Source organism: Oryctolagus cuniculus, chromosome 21 (genome assembly GCF_051225735.1).
Source record: "Oryctolagus cuniculus isolate XC-2025 breed Fujian yellow rabbit chromosome 21, ASM5122573v1, whole genome shotgun sequence".
NCBI classification, from domain to species: Eukaryota; Metazoa; Chordata; class Mammalia; order Lagomorpha; family Leporidae; genus Oryctolagus; species Oryctolagus cuniculus.
In genome coordinates this window covers 22,894,919-22,910,565 of record NC_142887.1, presented here as the reverse complement: position 1 = coordinate 22,910,565, position 15,647 = coordinate 22,894,919, and the positions used below count along the sequence as shown (strand labels likewise).

At 50.7% G+C, this 15,647-nt stretch overlaps 1 protein-coding gene across 27 annotated transcripts in view; it reads left to right on the top strand.

The window, feature by feature from the left end:
* The window catches only part of GIT2 (GIT ArfGAP 2), a 53,767-nt gene extending 38,384 nt beyond the window's left edge, over positions 1-15,383 (top strand). For 12 of the 27 annotated variants that reach the window (XM_089322981.1, XM_089322979.1, XM_002721986.6 and 9 more), the window contains 5 exons: positions 801-890; positions 4,704-4,786; positions 5,375-5,563; positions 11,617-11,680; positions 12,135-15,383. In XM_089322981.1, the coding sequence (XP_089179107.1) occupies positions 801-890; positions 4,704-4,786; positions 5,375-5,563; positions 11,617-11,680; positions 12,135-12,347 (639 nt within the window). In that variant the 3' untranslated portion in view covers positions 12,348-15,383. Of the gene's footprint in view, positions 1-800; positions 4,632-4,703; positions 4,787-5,374; positions 5,564-11,616; positions 11,681-12,134 lie in introns of those variants that run through there. The other 15 variants (XM_070066036.2, XM_070066033.2, XM_070066031.2 and 12 more) reach the window with 3 other exon arrangements.
* The last annotated feature ends 264 nt before the right edge of the window (positions 15,384-15,647 follow it).

The following is a 15,647-nucleotide window of genomic DNA, read 5'->3' as shown; positions in this document are numbered from 1 at the left end:
TTACATTGTAAACTTTCCAGTGTGATTTTTTCCAGAGAGTAATATTTATGTTTTCAAGTGTCAAAGTTCTTGTTTCTTAAATCACATGTATAGCAGTTTCAAAACATTATCAGGGTAACTGTAAAGTTAAAGGATTTTAAATTAAGCCCTAGTATAATTTTTGTCAAGTTTTATCATGATAAAATTACAGCGTTGTTATATTGTGCCTGCAAGTCCATTGTTTCAGCTTCTCTTTAAATTAGTTGGGTTTAACATTCTAAGGTAATTCGGCTGATGCATTTGTTGGACTGTGGATGCCATTTAATTAAGAATCTTATGTTTGTAGAATTGAAAACAAAATCCAGGAAAAACAACCTTTGTTATTTTTCGTAATGTCCTTTCTATTTTTGAAAAATGTAGAATGTAAACATGTAACATTATTGCAAAATGTCTACAATTATGGTGCTAAATGTTAGATTGGTATCATACGTCCACCTATCATCATTTGTACATTTTTCTTCTTTCATGATACCGGTCCCAGTGAAATGAATGCACTTAGTCTGTCGTTTAGAAAAGATTGGCAAATGTGACAGATTATGCCAGGTGATGGCTTTTCCCTCATGCGGATGTAGCCTTATTAAATCCACAGCCGTTCCCCGAGGTGTTGCAGTAAGGGATTCAGTGTCTCTGGGGACTGCCCCAAGCTCTCCCTGGCAGCCCAGCCTCGTCTCAAATTGTGTGGAGGTCTCGCACCAGTTGGTAGGTGGTCGGATTTTTGTTTGTTTTGTGTTTTCCCGAGTGTGTTTTCTTTCCCCTTCCAGATCGGGAGGAGTGCGCTTGTGACCTCCTCTTCGTCTCTGCCTTCCTTCCCCTCCACACTTTCCTGGTCGAGGGACGAAAGCGCCCGAAGGGTTAAGTACACTTGAATGGTCTGCTCTGGAGGAGGGGCAGTGCTCCTGGGCGCTTTGTGCTTGGGCCCGGCCCTCCTGTCCCTGCTAACTGCCCCCCGCCCTGCATGAGGCGGCGCTTCCTTCCTGGTTTCTCACGCACACACACGGGCACGCACGCCTGTCTAGAGGGGCGGCCTCCCTGTGTCTAACTCCACCTTGCTCGTTCTCACATCATGATTAACACAGTGCGCGAATCACCCTGGGGCATCTGTTCTGAGCACACTGTCTTTTTAAACCATAGGAAAATTAGCTGGCTGCTGGTTGAAACCTTCGTAGGGCAGATCGGTCCAGTTAGTTCAGAGCTACACTTACTGGACGGAAACTCCTGTATCTGAACTCCCTGAAGCACTAAACTGTCATACGTTTGTTTTTGAAACCTCTGACAGGTTTGTGTCCGCACCACACTTGACAGACTAAGCTTTTAGAGTCTGCATCCTGAAATCAGAATTGCACCCCTCATGGCACTGGAAGTGGCTGTTCACCTGTGGTGTTGGTCAAACCCAGCCTGCTGGTATACAGTGTTTGTCTCTCCCCACCCCCGATTTATTTTATTTATTTGCAAAGCACAGTGCCAAAAAGAGGGAAAATCAGAGAGAGGGAGCGAGAGAGAGACAGAGAGAGATCTTCCATCTGCTGATTGACTCCCCAAATGGCTGCAATGGCTCTGGGCTGGGCCAGGCCAAAGCCAGGAGCCAGGAACTCCCACATGGATGGCAGGGGCCCAAGTATTTGGGTCATCATCTGTTGGCATCCCAAGCACTTTAGCAGGGAGCTGGATTGGAAGAGCAGCTGGGGCTTACACCACCAGCACTCTGAGACCGGATGCCAGCATGGCAGGCGACAGCTTAACCCTGTGCACCACAACGCTGACCCCTGGTTCTCATTCTCAGTAGCAGCGTGTGATTCTGAGAAGTTCCTGTTAGAGTAGTTAGGCAACAAGTGCTCATTCAGCACCTCCTTCCGTCACCAGCCTTTTGTAAGTCAGTTAAGGGTCCTAAGGAGCTAGGTGACATGGTCCCTGCTCCCACAGAAACCATCAACTTAAAAAACGTATATTTTCATGCACAAAATGCACATGACTGCAACTTGGAAAGACCGTGAGAGCAGGCTTTGCAGACCTGCATCCAGGTCCTGGCTCCCTCTGTCTGAACGGAAGGAGGGTGGTGTCTCTGTGGCTTTGCACAGGGCCCTTGTCTCCTCCTCCTGCACCCAGAGGATAATGGGGACTCTTCCTCGACACTGCCGTTGGTGAGGGGCTCAGCACAGCCCTTCTGGGATTCTTTACAGCACCTGAAGCAGTCTGACCGAAAGATGTCCTGATGCATGGGACTTAGTCCTCTGGGCAGGCCTGAAACTGAACCATAGCATTTCCATTGTGGCGTTCCAGTTAGGGTAGTCGTGAGATGTCTCATTTGAAGTTTCATTAATAAGAGTCAAGTCAACTTTTCACCCACTGTGAAATGTATGTGTTTTTTTTTTTTTTTAATTTTTATTGGTAGCTTTGAAAATCATTGCAAGGGCTGCTTGCTGAGACAGAGCTTTATACGAAATTCACAGCCATTTAAACTGATAATCACACTTGTTCCTGACAGCTTCGTCACGGGCTTAGATTTTTCTGGCTTATCTGTATTCAGAGAAAGCTGCAGATGTATTCTATTAAATCAGCTGAACCAGCACCAGCTATAAGGTAACTTTTCTGTTAACAGCTGTGGGAGGCAGCACTTTTAACCAGTAGCTCTTGGCTCTGCATGTTTACAATCACTTTCCCGAGATTAAACGCTGGCTGCCTTGAAGTCCTGGGCATAGGCTTTGCTCACAGCGGTGGAGGACTCCACGTGTAAGTAACTGACTTCCTGGGCGGTGGTTTCTTGTTGAGAAACATTTCCTGGACGCTCTTACTGGGTGTGAGTCGCTACTCCTTAACTGTTCTAAGTGCAGCTCGGTACTTTTGGTCACCGTGGGTTGTATATTCGACTTAGAGTGATCAAATTGACATCAAGGAGGTGAAAAGATCCATTATAAAGATGTGGAGTTTTCTGGATTTAATTCTATTTGCTAGATTTTTTTTCCTCTGGAGCAACCCTGGATGAATTTTTCAGTATAATTATTTAAATGCAAGTTTTTTTTACATTCCATTTATATGTGTGTATGTCTATGCACACATCTATGTATGTGTGTGTGTATATATATATATATTTCATCAAAAAAAATTAAAAGTTAGGTGTTCCCCGTGAAAGGTAAGAATTGTTTGTGGGGATGAAGGGTTGGTTTTGAGGTCAGAGCTGGAAGACCATAGTTTGACTCACTGTTCCTGCACTGAAGGTGATAGCAGACATTGATCTTGCATTTGAACTTGCAGTGGCCAATAACACTGATTCATTCACAAAATCAGGACTGATTCCTGGTAGGAGGTATAGCAAAGGAATCTCAAAAGTCTCCCAGACTTTACAGAACTTAGCTTAACAGATGTCCCACATGGCTCCACGCCAGTGCTTTTCATCATTTTCCCAGTGAATCTGAGGAGATAAAGTAGGAGTCCATGTTGAATTGTAGGAGCCCAAAGAAAGTGTCATGCGTTAGAGTAGCCAGGGAATAAAGAGCGTCCTGGGGGATGTGACAGACCTCAGCAGGCAGAGGAGCATTTGCCCTGGGACAGGCAGCAAACTGGGTGAGTGGGGAGGCACCCCCGGCTTGAGGCTGTCTTGCTGCTCCCCAGAGGGCCCAGCAGTGTGTCAGTGGTGAGCGAGCAACTAGACCTCCCGGAGGCCTTCTTCAGCTGACGTAATTCTGAAGTAGTCTTCCTTCTGGGTGAAGCTACAGGGTCCCCACGTGTTTCAGCAAGACTGTGCTTTTCAGCTACATGCTCAATTTTATTGCAGCGTCCATGAAATTCCTTAGTCACACGATTTCATGAACTTGAATGCAATTCCGGGTAGAAAGCTGGAAATAGCGAGGTAATCTGTTTAGGCTTTGAATCAGCTTCTGCCAACTCCTGTTCTCGATGAAGGGATTATCAAGTATGATAAATACTGAGGGAAGATCATTTTCTCTAGACTCTTCCAGAACTGACATGGTCCCTTCAGAGGAATGTGGTCCCCATCAAGTTTTTTCATCCAGGAAGGCCCTGTGTTTAGCAGGGCTGCCATTTGCTCAAAGTATTTTTGGAATTCCTCTTCTGAATCTTATCCCAGTTTTGAATCTCCACAGTTGCCTGAATCTGTATATTTTAAGGAGTAGATATTTCTGGAAACAGATGGAAGTGGTTTGAAACCAGGTGTCATACTGGATTAATCCATTGGTTCACAAACAACATGTGGCCATGAGTTAGTAATCGTAGTTTACTCGTGTGGTTCATGAGAGCCACCTCCAAGGGCTTGGAGGGCCAGTGTCTTGAGCCCTAGCTGTCCTCAGAGCCCCAGGCATGGGGCACTGGAACCAGCAGGACACAGGATACCCGGCTTCTCACTGTGTTAGAAACTCCATATTCCATCAGGAACTAAACGAAGGCGCGTTGCCTTGATGTCTGTGTTAGTTTCTACCAAGGATCTGTTTACGAAGTAGCCACTGAGCTAAGAAGAAAATGGTGCCGAGAGGAAATGAAATCATTTCTGGATCTGCTGCTCGTCTTTTACTAACTTTTCAGTGAAGGGTTGGCTCCTACCCCAAGAGAGATCTGGGCATGGCGGCCATGTAGCCTAACAGGTAATGATTCCCAGGGAAGACTCCCAGAAAGGGTCTCATGTTCTAACTCATGGGGGTCCCCTTTTCTTGTAGGCCTCCAGGCTGGAGAAGCAGAACAGCACACCCGAGAGTGACTATGACAACACCCCCAACGACATGGAGCCAGATGACCTGGGGTACATCTGCAGGATGAGGGCGCAGGGGCGGGCTGAGGGAGACATACCAGAGGCCTGGTAGCAGACCAAGGGCACTCACCACCTCCTACCCGTTTTCCCTACATTCAGACTCCTAAGGTCTTGGCATGCGTGGTTCACCTGCCCACTCGTCTCACATCACTGACCCAGGGCCTCTGTCCTTTTGCCAGTGTGTCCTGTGGGCCTTTGTGTATTTAGGTATCTGTAATGTGCTTAAGTTAGTGCCTCACTTTGTTGTCAAGTTGCATTCTGCACTTGTACCCCACAGAATTGGCTCAACTGGGGATGGATTTCTCAGGCCACACCCAGCCAGTTATTCCCTCCCCTTGGTCATCCTGTCCATAAGAATCATCATTTCCATCCAAGGAATTGTGGAATCAAACAGCCTGGGGTGAGCTGTAACTGCCCCTTGATGAAACAGCCTTATGGAGAGGCTCCTGCTAGACAGGGTGAAGGAAACCCCAGACTCGGCCCTCTCCTGCCTTCAGGCAGGCGGCATGGCTCCAAGACACACAAGCAGCTAACGAGCACCTTCAGTGTCTAATTCAGCCACTTCTTTAACGTCCCCAGGTCAGGCCGCAAAGGACGTCAAAGGAGTATGGTGTGGCCAGGTGACAGCTCAGTAGCAGACACAGCAGAACCCCACGCAGCCCCAAGCCCCAGCCTTCCCAGCACGGAAGACGTCATACGGAAGACGGAACAGATCACCAAGAACATACAAGAGCTCTTGAGAGCAGCCCAAGAAAATAAACATGACAGGTAAGGGGGCTGAAAACCCTGCCTGGGGCGGGCATGTGTACTCGCCCTGCAGGGATTGTTGGGAACTCGCTGCTCCAAGGCGGGAGAGCAGATGCGTAAGCATCGTTGGGTTTTTAGTGTGCTCTTCAGTTGTTGCGTCTCACGGTGCAGCTCTTTTGAAGATTGCTCTGGAAATAAAATAAAATTGCGGTGGATTTGGAGTAGTGATGGGCCTTGTTCTAGATGGAGAAGAGAAGGTGCCTTAGGGCTTGCAGTGGCTTCTTAACTTACTTGGGAAGCAGAAACAGATAAAGAGAGCTTCTTGCATCTGCTGGTTCGTTCCCCAAAGGCCCATAATGGCCAGGGCTGGGCTAGGCTGAAGCTGGGAGCTGAGAACTCAGTCCAGGTCTCCCGTGTTGGTGGCAGAGACCCCAGGACTTGAGCTTCCCAGAGTGCACATGAGCAAAGCCGGAAGCGGGAGCCAGCGTGGGGCATCGATCCCAGGCGCTCTGGTGTGGGATGCCGGCATCCTGACCAGTGTCTTCACATTAGGCTCAATTCCTCCCCCAAGGTGACTTGTGCGCCCACTGCTATACCTTGCGGTCCCCTCAGCTGTAGAAACAAAGGTGTCCTGAGAGAAACCTGACATCTGTTTCCCTCGTGTGTGTACACGTGTGCTCATGTATTTGTGTAAACCTCTAAGATTCTCTGCCTGTGAAAGAAGCGTCTGTTTCCTATGAACAGAAATTCATGTTGCAGTTACTCTGTTTTTCAAAATAAGCATTTTGGCATTGTAGTTTAACACGTTAAGCCACCCCTGTGATAGCAGCATCCCATTTGAGCACCAATTTGAGTCCTGGCTGCTCCACTTACAATCCAGCTCCCTGCTAATGGTCACATTAAGGTATTGGAGGGTGGCCCAAGTCTTTGGGCCCCTGTCACCCATGTGAGAGACCCAGATGAAGCTCCTGACTCCTTGCTTCAGCCTGGCCCAGCCCTGGCTATTGCAGCCATTTGAGGGATAATCCAGCAGATGGGAGATCAATACCTCTGTCTCTGTCTCTCCCTCTCTCTATAACCCTGCCTGTAAAATAAATAAATCTTGGGCTGGCACTGTGGCATGGTGGGTAAGGCCACCACCTTCAGTGCCGACATCCCATATGGGTGCCAGTTTTGAGTCCTGGCTGCTCTACTTCTGATCCAGCTCTCTGCTATGGCCTGGGAAAGCAGTAGAAGATGGCCCAGATCCTTGGATCCCTGCACCCACGTGGGATACCAGAGGCAGCTCCTAGCTCCTGGCTTCTGCTTGGCCCAGCTCCGGCCATTGGGGCCATCTGGGGAGTCAACCAACAGATGGAAGACCTCTCTCCGCCTCTGCCTCTCTCTTAAGTCTGCCTTAGATAAATCTTTACTAAATAAATCTTTAGAAAATAATAAACATTTTTTAAATTCTGGGTTTCTTTTTTGAAGATTTATTTATTTTATTCAAAAGGTGGAGTTAGAGAGAACGAGAGACAGAGACTGAGAGAGATCTTCCATCTGCTGGTTCATTCCCCACATGGCTACATCAGCTGGTGCTGGGCTAGACTGAAGCCAGGAGCAAGGAGCTTCATCCAAGTCTCTCACATTGGTGGCAGGGGCCCAAGCACTCAGGCCATCCTCTGCTGCTTTCCCAGGTGCATTTGCAGGGAGCTGGAAGTGGAGCAGCTGGAATTGGGTAGTCAGAGCTGAGAATCCAACCCCGGCACTCCCGTGTGGGATGCAGGCATCGTAACTGCTGACCAAATGCCCACCCACTGTAGGTATTTGTTGCTCTGCGGAAGGCAGTGGCTCAGGCTCTAACAATCCTTAAGTTCACGGGGAGTAACTTCTTCAGGAACTTCTGGGAAGTTGCAAACCCTTTTGAGTGACATCCTGTTTCCCACAGCAGGTGAAATGGAGACACACTCCTTAAACATTGTTGAACCCCATCCCCCGAGCTTGGAAAAGCAGGAGAGTTGGCTCAGCCACAGGGACAGCCTCATCTTTCCATTAGGTCAAGAGTTTAGGACCTCAGTGAAGAACTTGTGTCCGTGCCTGCCTGGACAGGAGGCAGTCCGGGCGCACAGAACTGCCTGCTGCGTCCCTGTGTTCCCTTCCTGGGAACACGCATCCATACCCGTGGCTTCCCCGGTGCTCCTGGCCCTGCCGTGCGGCCTCCCCTGTCTGCCCTGATTCTCTTATACAGCTCACGCTTGCCCCAGTGTCACCGTTTCCCGCTAGGAAAGGGAGAAAACAGTCTGTGTGTTGAAGGTCAAGTGAGTCTTCACGGAAAGACCGCGGGAGGCTCCCTGGAGGAACCTGCGGAAATTCTCAGCCCCCTCCCCAAAAAAACGCTCACCGTGGTGCTCCCTCCTCTCCGAGGCGTCCTCTGTCACCCAAGCCTCTTGAGCCTCACGTGTCATAAACACGTAGGCCCTGTGCGTGGGGTCACAGCCTTGGTAACGGTGCCTTGGTGTCTTGTTGCAGCTGTTCCACAGCTTCCAGAACACGGTTCTGACAGCGGTTCTGACAGTGGTTAGTGCTGACCCAGGCACGCTGCTTCCCAGTGCTCTCCCCGTTTATCACTGCTTCACTTCTCGTTCCCTCCAGCTCAGAAGTGCTGCGCTTGTATTTCAAGCTAAACTGAAAATGTGCTTACATTGTGTGGCTCTGATAGTTGTCAGAAATATAAACATCTGCCCCAAGGCCATTTCTGGCTTCACAGATTGCAGTGTGGTGCTGGTATGATTTGGGGAGTTTCTTTCTTTTCTTTTCTTTTTTTTTTTTTTTAATGTACAAATCCATTCAGCATGTCATTTTTTGATTTATATATTTTTTTTTTTTTTTTTTTTTTTTTTTTTTTTTGACAGGCAGAGTGGACAGTGAGAGAGACAGAGAGAGAAAGGTCTTCCTTTTGCCGCTGGTTCACCCTCCAATGGCCGCCGCTGCAGCCGGCGCACCGCGCTGATCCTGGCAGGAGCCAGGAGCCAGGTGCTTTTCCTGGTCTCCCATGGGGTGCAGGGCCCAAGCACCTGGGCCATCCTCCACTGCACTCCCTGGCCATAGCAGATGCAGAGAGCTGGCCTGGAAGAGGGGCAACCGGGACAGAATCCGGCGCCCCAACCGGGACTAGAACCCGGTGTGCCGGCGCCGCAAGGTGGAGGATTAGCCTATTGAGCCACGGCGCCGGCTGTGATTTATATTTTTAAGACCATAAGAGAATGATGCAGAGGTTTTACTCATTAGTTCTTTTTTTTTTTTTTTTTCGGCTTGAAACCAGAGTTGGTGGGGTGGGCATCGGGCCTAGCATTTAGGATTCTGGCCAACAGCTCGTGTCCCACACCTGAGTGCCTGGGTTTGAGTCCCCGTTGCTCCATGCTTCTGATCCAGCTTCCGGCTAATGCAGCTGAGAGCCAGCAGATGATGCCCAAATACTTGAGTCTTTGCCATCTATCTGGGAAACCCCAGTGGAGTTAAAGTCTCCTGGCTTCAGCCTGGCCCAACCCTGCCCACTGCAGGAATTTGGGGAATGAACCAGTAGATGGGCAGTCTGTCCTCTCTCTATTACTCTGCCTTTCAAATAAAGAAACAACTTTTAAACAAATAATTTTTAAAATAAAGTTATGAGCTTGAACTCCCTCTGATGAGTTTGTGCCTTGTTGAGGACTTTCTAACATAGTCAACTTTTGCGAGAGATGGCCTTAGAAAGCTTCCTTCTCTGTGACAGGGGGAGAGGGTGCATTGTGTCTCAACCTGAAACTATAGCCAGCCGTGTGTGAGGCTTATAGGTCTCATTCTCAGTCAAGTATCTTAGAAGGTAAATATTTTTTGAAATATTTATTTATTTATATGAAAGAGTTACACAGAGAGAGGAGAGGCAGAGAGAGAGAGAGAGGTCTTCCATCCGCTGGTTCACTCCCCAATTGGCCCCAACAGCCAGAGCTGCCCCGATCCAAAGCCAGGAGCCAGGAGCTTCTTCCAGGTCTCCCACACGGATGCAGGGGCCCAAGGATTTGGACCAACCTCCATTGCTATCCCAGGCCATAGCAGAGAGCTGGATCGGAAGTAGAGCAGCTGGGTCTTGAACCGGCGCCCATATGGGATGCTGGCACTTCAGGCAAGGGCGTTGACCTGCTGCACCACAGCACCAGCCCCAGAAGGTAAATTTTTAAAACCCAACATGTGGCCAAGCCAGTGGCATTCAGAACAGCGTTTCCCAATGTGCTCAAAAGGGGCTTTTCTTGCAGTGCTTTTCCCACATAGCGTTTCCCTCCTAAAACAGGGCTCAGTCCCCGTAGAATCGAAGCCCAGGCATGGTGGCGATGTGGTACCCAGGAACCATCGCTCCATACCATCCATTTGTCTCTCTGCACCTCATAGCAGGTGGCACTCAAGGTGCAAATCTTTTTAAGGTGCAGGAATTAGCCCCATCTGTTGCTTGTCACAGTACCAAGAATGAGAATCCTGGATGAAACCAAAGTCTTAATTCTGTAGTCCTTGTCACAAGTCAGAGTGCACTCACCTGTGTAGGAAAGATGTGAGGGGTGGGTATTTGATGCAGCTCTTAAGCCACTGGTTGGGATGCCCACAACCTGTAACTGATGCCCGATTCGGGTCCTGGCTCTGCTCTCCATTCCAGCTTCCTGCTCATGTACACCTGGGAGGCAGCAGGCAATGGCTGTAGTTCATGAGTCCCTGCCACCTATGTGAGAACCTGGGTTAAGTTCCCAGCTCCTGAGGAGATCTGTGTCTCTGTATCTCTTTCTCTGCCTTTGCAATAGAACTTTTTGAAAACAGATTTTAGGGGCCAGCGCTGTGGCCTGGCAGGTAAAGCCGCTGCCTGCAGTGCCAGCATCCCATATGGGCGCCGATTCAAGTCCTGGCTGCTCCACTTCCGATCTAGCTCCCTGCTATGGCCTGGGAAAGCAGTAGAAGATGTCCCAAGTCCTTGGGCCCCTGCACCCACGTAGGAGACCCAGAAGAAGCTCCTGGCTTTGTATCAGCACAGCTCCGGCCATTGGGGCCTACTGGGGAGTGAACCATCGGATGGAAGACCTCTCTCTCCCTCTGCCTCTCCTTCTCTCTCTGTGTTATTCTGACTTTCAAATAAATAAATCTTTAAAAAAGAAAACAGATTTTAGAAGATCAGTTAGGAAAAAGAAAGATGTGAGTCCATCCCCTGTTGTCAGAAGCCAGGCTCAGGCACTGGACGTGGGGTTCGAGCTCGGCCCCTGCTCTGAGAGCTGAGGGACCTGGGCAGGTTCTCTCTGGTCTCACATTCCTCTTTTGAAAAATGGGTGTCAGAAAAACCTTCAGCCTCACTGGTTGTTGGGAGCGTTTGTCAGTTCCCATAAAAGCCATGCTTCCGCAGCTGTCGCTCTTGTGCTGTCTGTGGAGTTTCTAGAAGGCCAAGTGGCCTGGAAGAAATGATGAGGACAGGCAGACTTAAGTGCTTTGTTTCCTCAGAGCCCAGCAGGGAGCGGAGACGGTTCGGACTGCACTGGCAGCATTTTGTGACAAGCCAGCAGTGCTGACTGCTGAGAAGGTAGATCAGTGTCCCGACAAGCAGGCGGAGCAGGCTCAGTGCGATTTTCACTCCTCAGCGACTCCGGTGCATCGGGGCGGCAGGGATCGAGAAGTGTCTGTGGGCCAAGTGACACCAGGCGTGGTGTAGGCTGCAGTTCCGTGTGTAACGGATTTTTTCAGTCCTGTGTTTCTCATGAGTGGCCTCTTACAAAGAAATGCCCCTTTGCCTTCTAGAAACTGGGAATATGTAACACCACCGACCTGAGTATGTGTGAATGTCTTTTTTTTTTTTTTTTTTAAATTCTGTTTTGTGACTCTGCCAGTGTACGCTTCATCCCTGGAGGCTGGTTCTAGCAGGTTGGGTGAACTTTCTGGAAAGAAGAGGGGCCGTGGGCTCCTGCACAGGGGGGTGGGGGCTGCACAGGGGCTGCTGCAACCTCAGCCCCTTCCGTGAGGGGATGGAAACAGATACCCGCAGGGTCATCTTCCTGTCTCTGAGTGGAATAACCTCTTCTGTATTCTTTCAGTTACGTGCCCTGCTCAGAGAGGATACACGTCGCCGTGACAGAAATGGCAGCTTTATTCCCCAAAGTAAGTCGTCTCCTCCTCACTGGGTTCAGACCCTTTTCCATGAACCGCAGGGACTCTGGGAGGGTCCTTCCGAAAGGTGCTGGCAAGTGGACTTCAGGGGTGTGTGCCCCAGAGGCCTTCTCAGGCGCCTCCTGCGTGAGGCCTAGGTGCTCACAGGCAGTCCCGTCGGGCTTTGAAACGCGCTTGTCCTGCGCCAGAGATGCACGAGTGAGTGCTGGCGGGGAAACCTTTCACCCGTGTGGATTGATGTTCCCAAAACTGCCTCCGAGCGCACACACTGCAGGCGTCACACACCTCTCGCTCCTGCCGTGGTCACTGCGCCACGCTGGAAAGGCGCTTCACCAGCGGCCTTGCGCTCCGTGGAACACCCGAGCTATTTGCGGGAGAATGCGTGTCCCTTGCTCTTGGACGCCCACCCTGTAGTTCATGGCAAACGGCTGTGTTTTCTGTTTAGAAACCCAGGTCTGACACGGTGAAGACTTCCCTTCGTTTGCTGACATCCAGTGCCTACCGTCTGCAGTCAGAGTGCAAGAAGGCCCTGCCGGGGGACTCCGGCTCGCCCACGGACGTCCAGCAGGTCACGCAGCAGGTCATCCAGTGCGCCTACGACATCGCCAAGGCCGCCAAGCAGCTGGTCACCCTCACCACCAAAGAGAACAACAACTGAACCATGCAGCCCCATCCTGTTTTCTAGACTTTCTACAGCCCAGTTTCAAATTCAGACCTGGAATTCCTCAGATTTTTACCGAAGCATTGGATGATGGTTTAAAACTTTTTAAAAGAAAACACAGTATTATTTTTGCATGTTTTCTAACAAATTTTCAACTATTAATTTAACCCACTTGCCTTATTTTGTGCCTGTTTGCCAGTTTTAGTTCCTGATGTTCAGTTGTGTTGTCAGCCACTGTTGAACTGACCATGGACATCCAGAAGCATAGCTTCATTGTTTAAAGTTCGTGGAAGCTCCCCCATCCTCCGCAGCTCTCAGCCTGTGGCTAAAACTGAATGAGATTTCTAGTGAAACCTTTTCTTGAGCGAGCTGGGTTTAGAAAAAAGAATCAACACAGCCTCCGTTCCCTACCAAGCATCGTGCAATAGTGACTCGTCCAGCCTCCTGCAGTCTCTTGCGTGCGGGGCGTCTCCAAGCGCGTGTGCAGCGAAAGGACCTTGTCACTTTCTGAAACTAGTGCAACAGTCTCTCTTGGGAGGAAACAGTGAATTGATCCATCTCTTCTCGCCCTTCTGTCATGTTCAATGTTATTTAATTTCTTTTTCCCGTGATCTCCCATCTCCGATGTCTTACTGACATCCTGAAGTCTGTGGAGTCAGATGAAGCAGTCGTCCTCCGCTGTGTATCTGAGTTGGCTGCGTGCAGCTGGGAGCGCCGCCCACACTGCCACCATGGCCAGGCCTCCGCCTCCCCACCCCTGGAAGACAGGCGCTTTCTCCAGAACGCCTGGCGACCAAGAGAAGCGTCAGCCTCGCCAGCCGGAACTGGTCTGGTTCCACCCACTGTTCAGATGTCACTGCCAGGAGCTGTGGGGATGGGAAGTGACCTGCCCCCAGCGTGGGGTCGCACCTCCCACCCAGGACTCAGCGCCTCCTTTCACCGCCACAGCCCTCTCTCCAGAGCTGCTCTGCGCGCCTCCTCGTTTTTAAGGACTTCAAAGGTAAGACGTGTGCAATCATCTGAGTTAGTTTCTCCTCCGTTACCTCGCCGGTTCTTAAAAACAGGACATCACCTTTCAGGAACTGCGTGGAGAGTGTGCCGTAGCGGACTGCCAGCACTCCCAGATACGAGAAGGTGCAGGCTGAAGTTGTAGATCGTGCGGAGTGTACCTTGTGACTTGCTGGAAAGCCGGCTCACGTCCTCAGTGCCGAAGTGCATTCCTCCGCCTGCTGAGAGCAGCGCTTTCATCCTGGCCCGACCTGAAAGAGCAGGGGACGTGAGTGGAGGGAGGGGGTGCCAGGGGACAGCCGGGAGCCCACAGCCCATCCAGCTGGCCCGGCAGCCCCCCAGCCCCACCCATGTTGCCACTTAGAAACAGCAGCCTGGGGCTGCCAGAGCTTTGATTTGTCAGGAGACACCAGGAATGTGGGTGTGAGAGATGCCCTCTCCGTTTATGAAAGTGGCCAGCCAGTCTGAACCTCTGCGCAGAATGTGTGCCGGTGAGCTGCCTGTTCCAGCCTCGGCGCGGGGGCCTGTACGCTGTGCCGTGGGAGGGCCTTCCTGGCCACGCCTGGGTCAGCCTCTGAGCCTCACCTGAGAGACAGCCAGCCTACCCTGGTTACGTGGCTGCCAGTACCCGTGTCCCTGCCTTCGTCCTGTAGTGGTCACTCACACACGTGAAGAAGTCAGAATCATTAAGTTGCCTCAGCACTTGCAAAAGCAGCCTCTGTTCACCGAACTGGTTCATCAACGCCTTGGTAGTTTGGACCGTACGCTGTCATGGCCACGGTGGTGTGTGGTTTACTGGTCAGGAGTGTGGACGCTTTTGTCAGTTTTGCTACACCGTGAGTGGCGTAAGGAAAAGGTCCACATCACCAAAAGACTCATCCACCTGTCTGCCCGTGCAGCCCTAAGTGCCCTGTTACCGCTGGATGCCTGGGATGCCTTCTGGAGGGGCCTCCCCCCGACCCTCCCTCCCCCACCCGCCGTAAGCTCCAGCTCCATCTAGAACCTTACCTGCATGCTTCCACGCCTGGCTGCACCCCCCATCAGGCTCCCCACTGCAGTCCGGAGCCTGTGCCCTTGGCCTTGTCTGCAGGAAGTGGAGCAGTGACTTCCCTGGGACTCTGACCCTGCAGCAGAGCACATTACGAAGGGAAAGTGACCGTGGGACCGACAGAGCACGTCCAGATACAGGAGAAGCCCAGGAGAGTCTGTGGTTCACCCTGCAGTGCCGGAGCTCCAACAGTGGTTCCAAGGCCGAGTGACACACGGTGACAGAGAGCTGCAAGTCCGCCCTCTGTCATGTGCTCTGTGCACTTCCTTGGCCATGGCTGAGATCCGGCGTCAGCGTTCTCTGCTCCTGCTGGCAGACCGCACCTTGTCTGAACACTGGCTCCGGCCGCCTTTGCACAGGGATCCCACAGCCTTGCACTCAGGATGTCTGCATTCCGCATTGTGTGCTTTCAGACGCGTTCTCAGTTATCCGTCTCCCCCAGCTGACAGGACAGAGGTGCACTTTATGAAACTGACACATGGCTGCACAGAAGGAAACAGCTCTGCCCGCTTCGCTCCTTTCGCTGAAATCGTCTGCCTCAGAAATGCAAATAGTTCTTACTTGCCAAAGAACCGTGAATTGGGCCCACAGATCAAACACAGCCTTTCATCAACTGGGAACTATCAACGCACAACTTTGGAGCTGTTAGCTCAGTTCCTCCACGATTTCAGTTGCAGAACCAAGAATGAAACTGGCGTGTTTTGTCCTCGACAGCACCCGTGAGCGCTCCGGTGATTCAGTTTCCTTTCTCTCCCGTCTCTGTTGAAGGTGACCCTGGTTCTACAGAAGGGAGTGCTGCGTAGGAAAGACGAAATGCCTTTGATTCAGATGTGCTTTATCTGGGCCACCCGTTCTGTGCTCATTTTCCCTTTTTAGTGTACATTCTATTTCTGTAATTATTGTACCCTTTTAAGTGTTGTAAAATCGTTTTGGACTCTGTGCCTGCTCATTAGGCAATAAACAGGCTCTGTAAGTAAGTGTGTGCGTGGTGATGCGCTTCCCCCTGCGGTGCTGAGGTTCCTGATCCTTGGCAGAGCGTGGGGCAAGGTTCCCCGCACCTACCGCCGTTGCTAGTGAGAGTCGGGTTCAGTGTGCTTCCTCCCGGGCCCTGCTCAGTGATACCGTGTTCTCAGCAGATGGAGCTTTTCTGCAAAGAAATCCTGCGTCAGATGTTTCTTCCCTGTGTCTTGTAGCAATGTATTTATTTCTTAAGTCTAATTTTTAAAATCAAAAAATTTTTT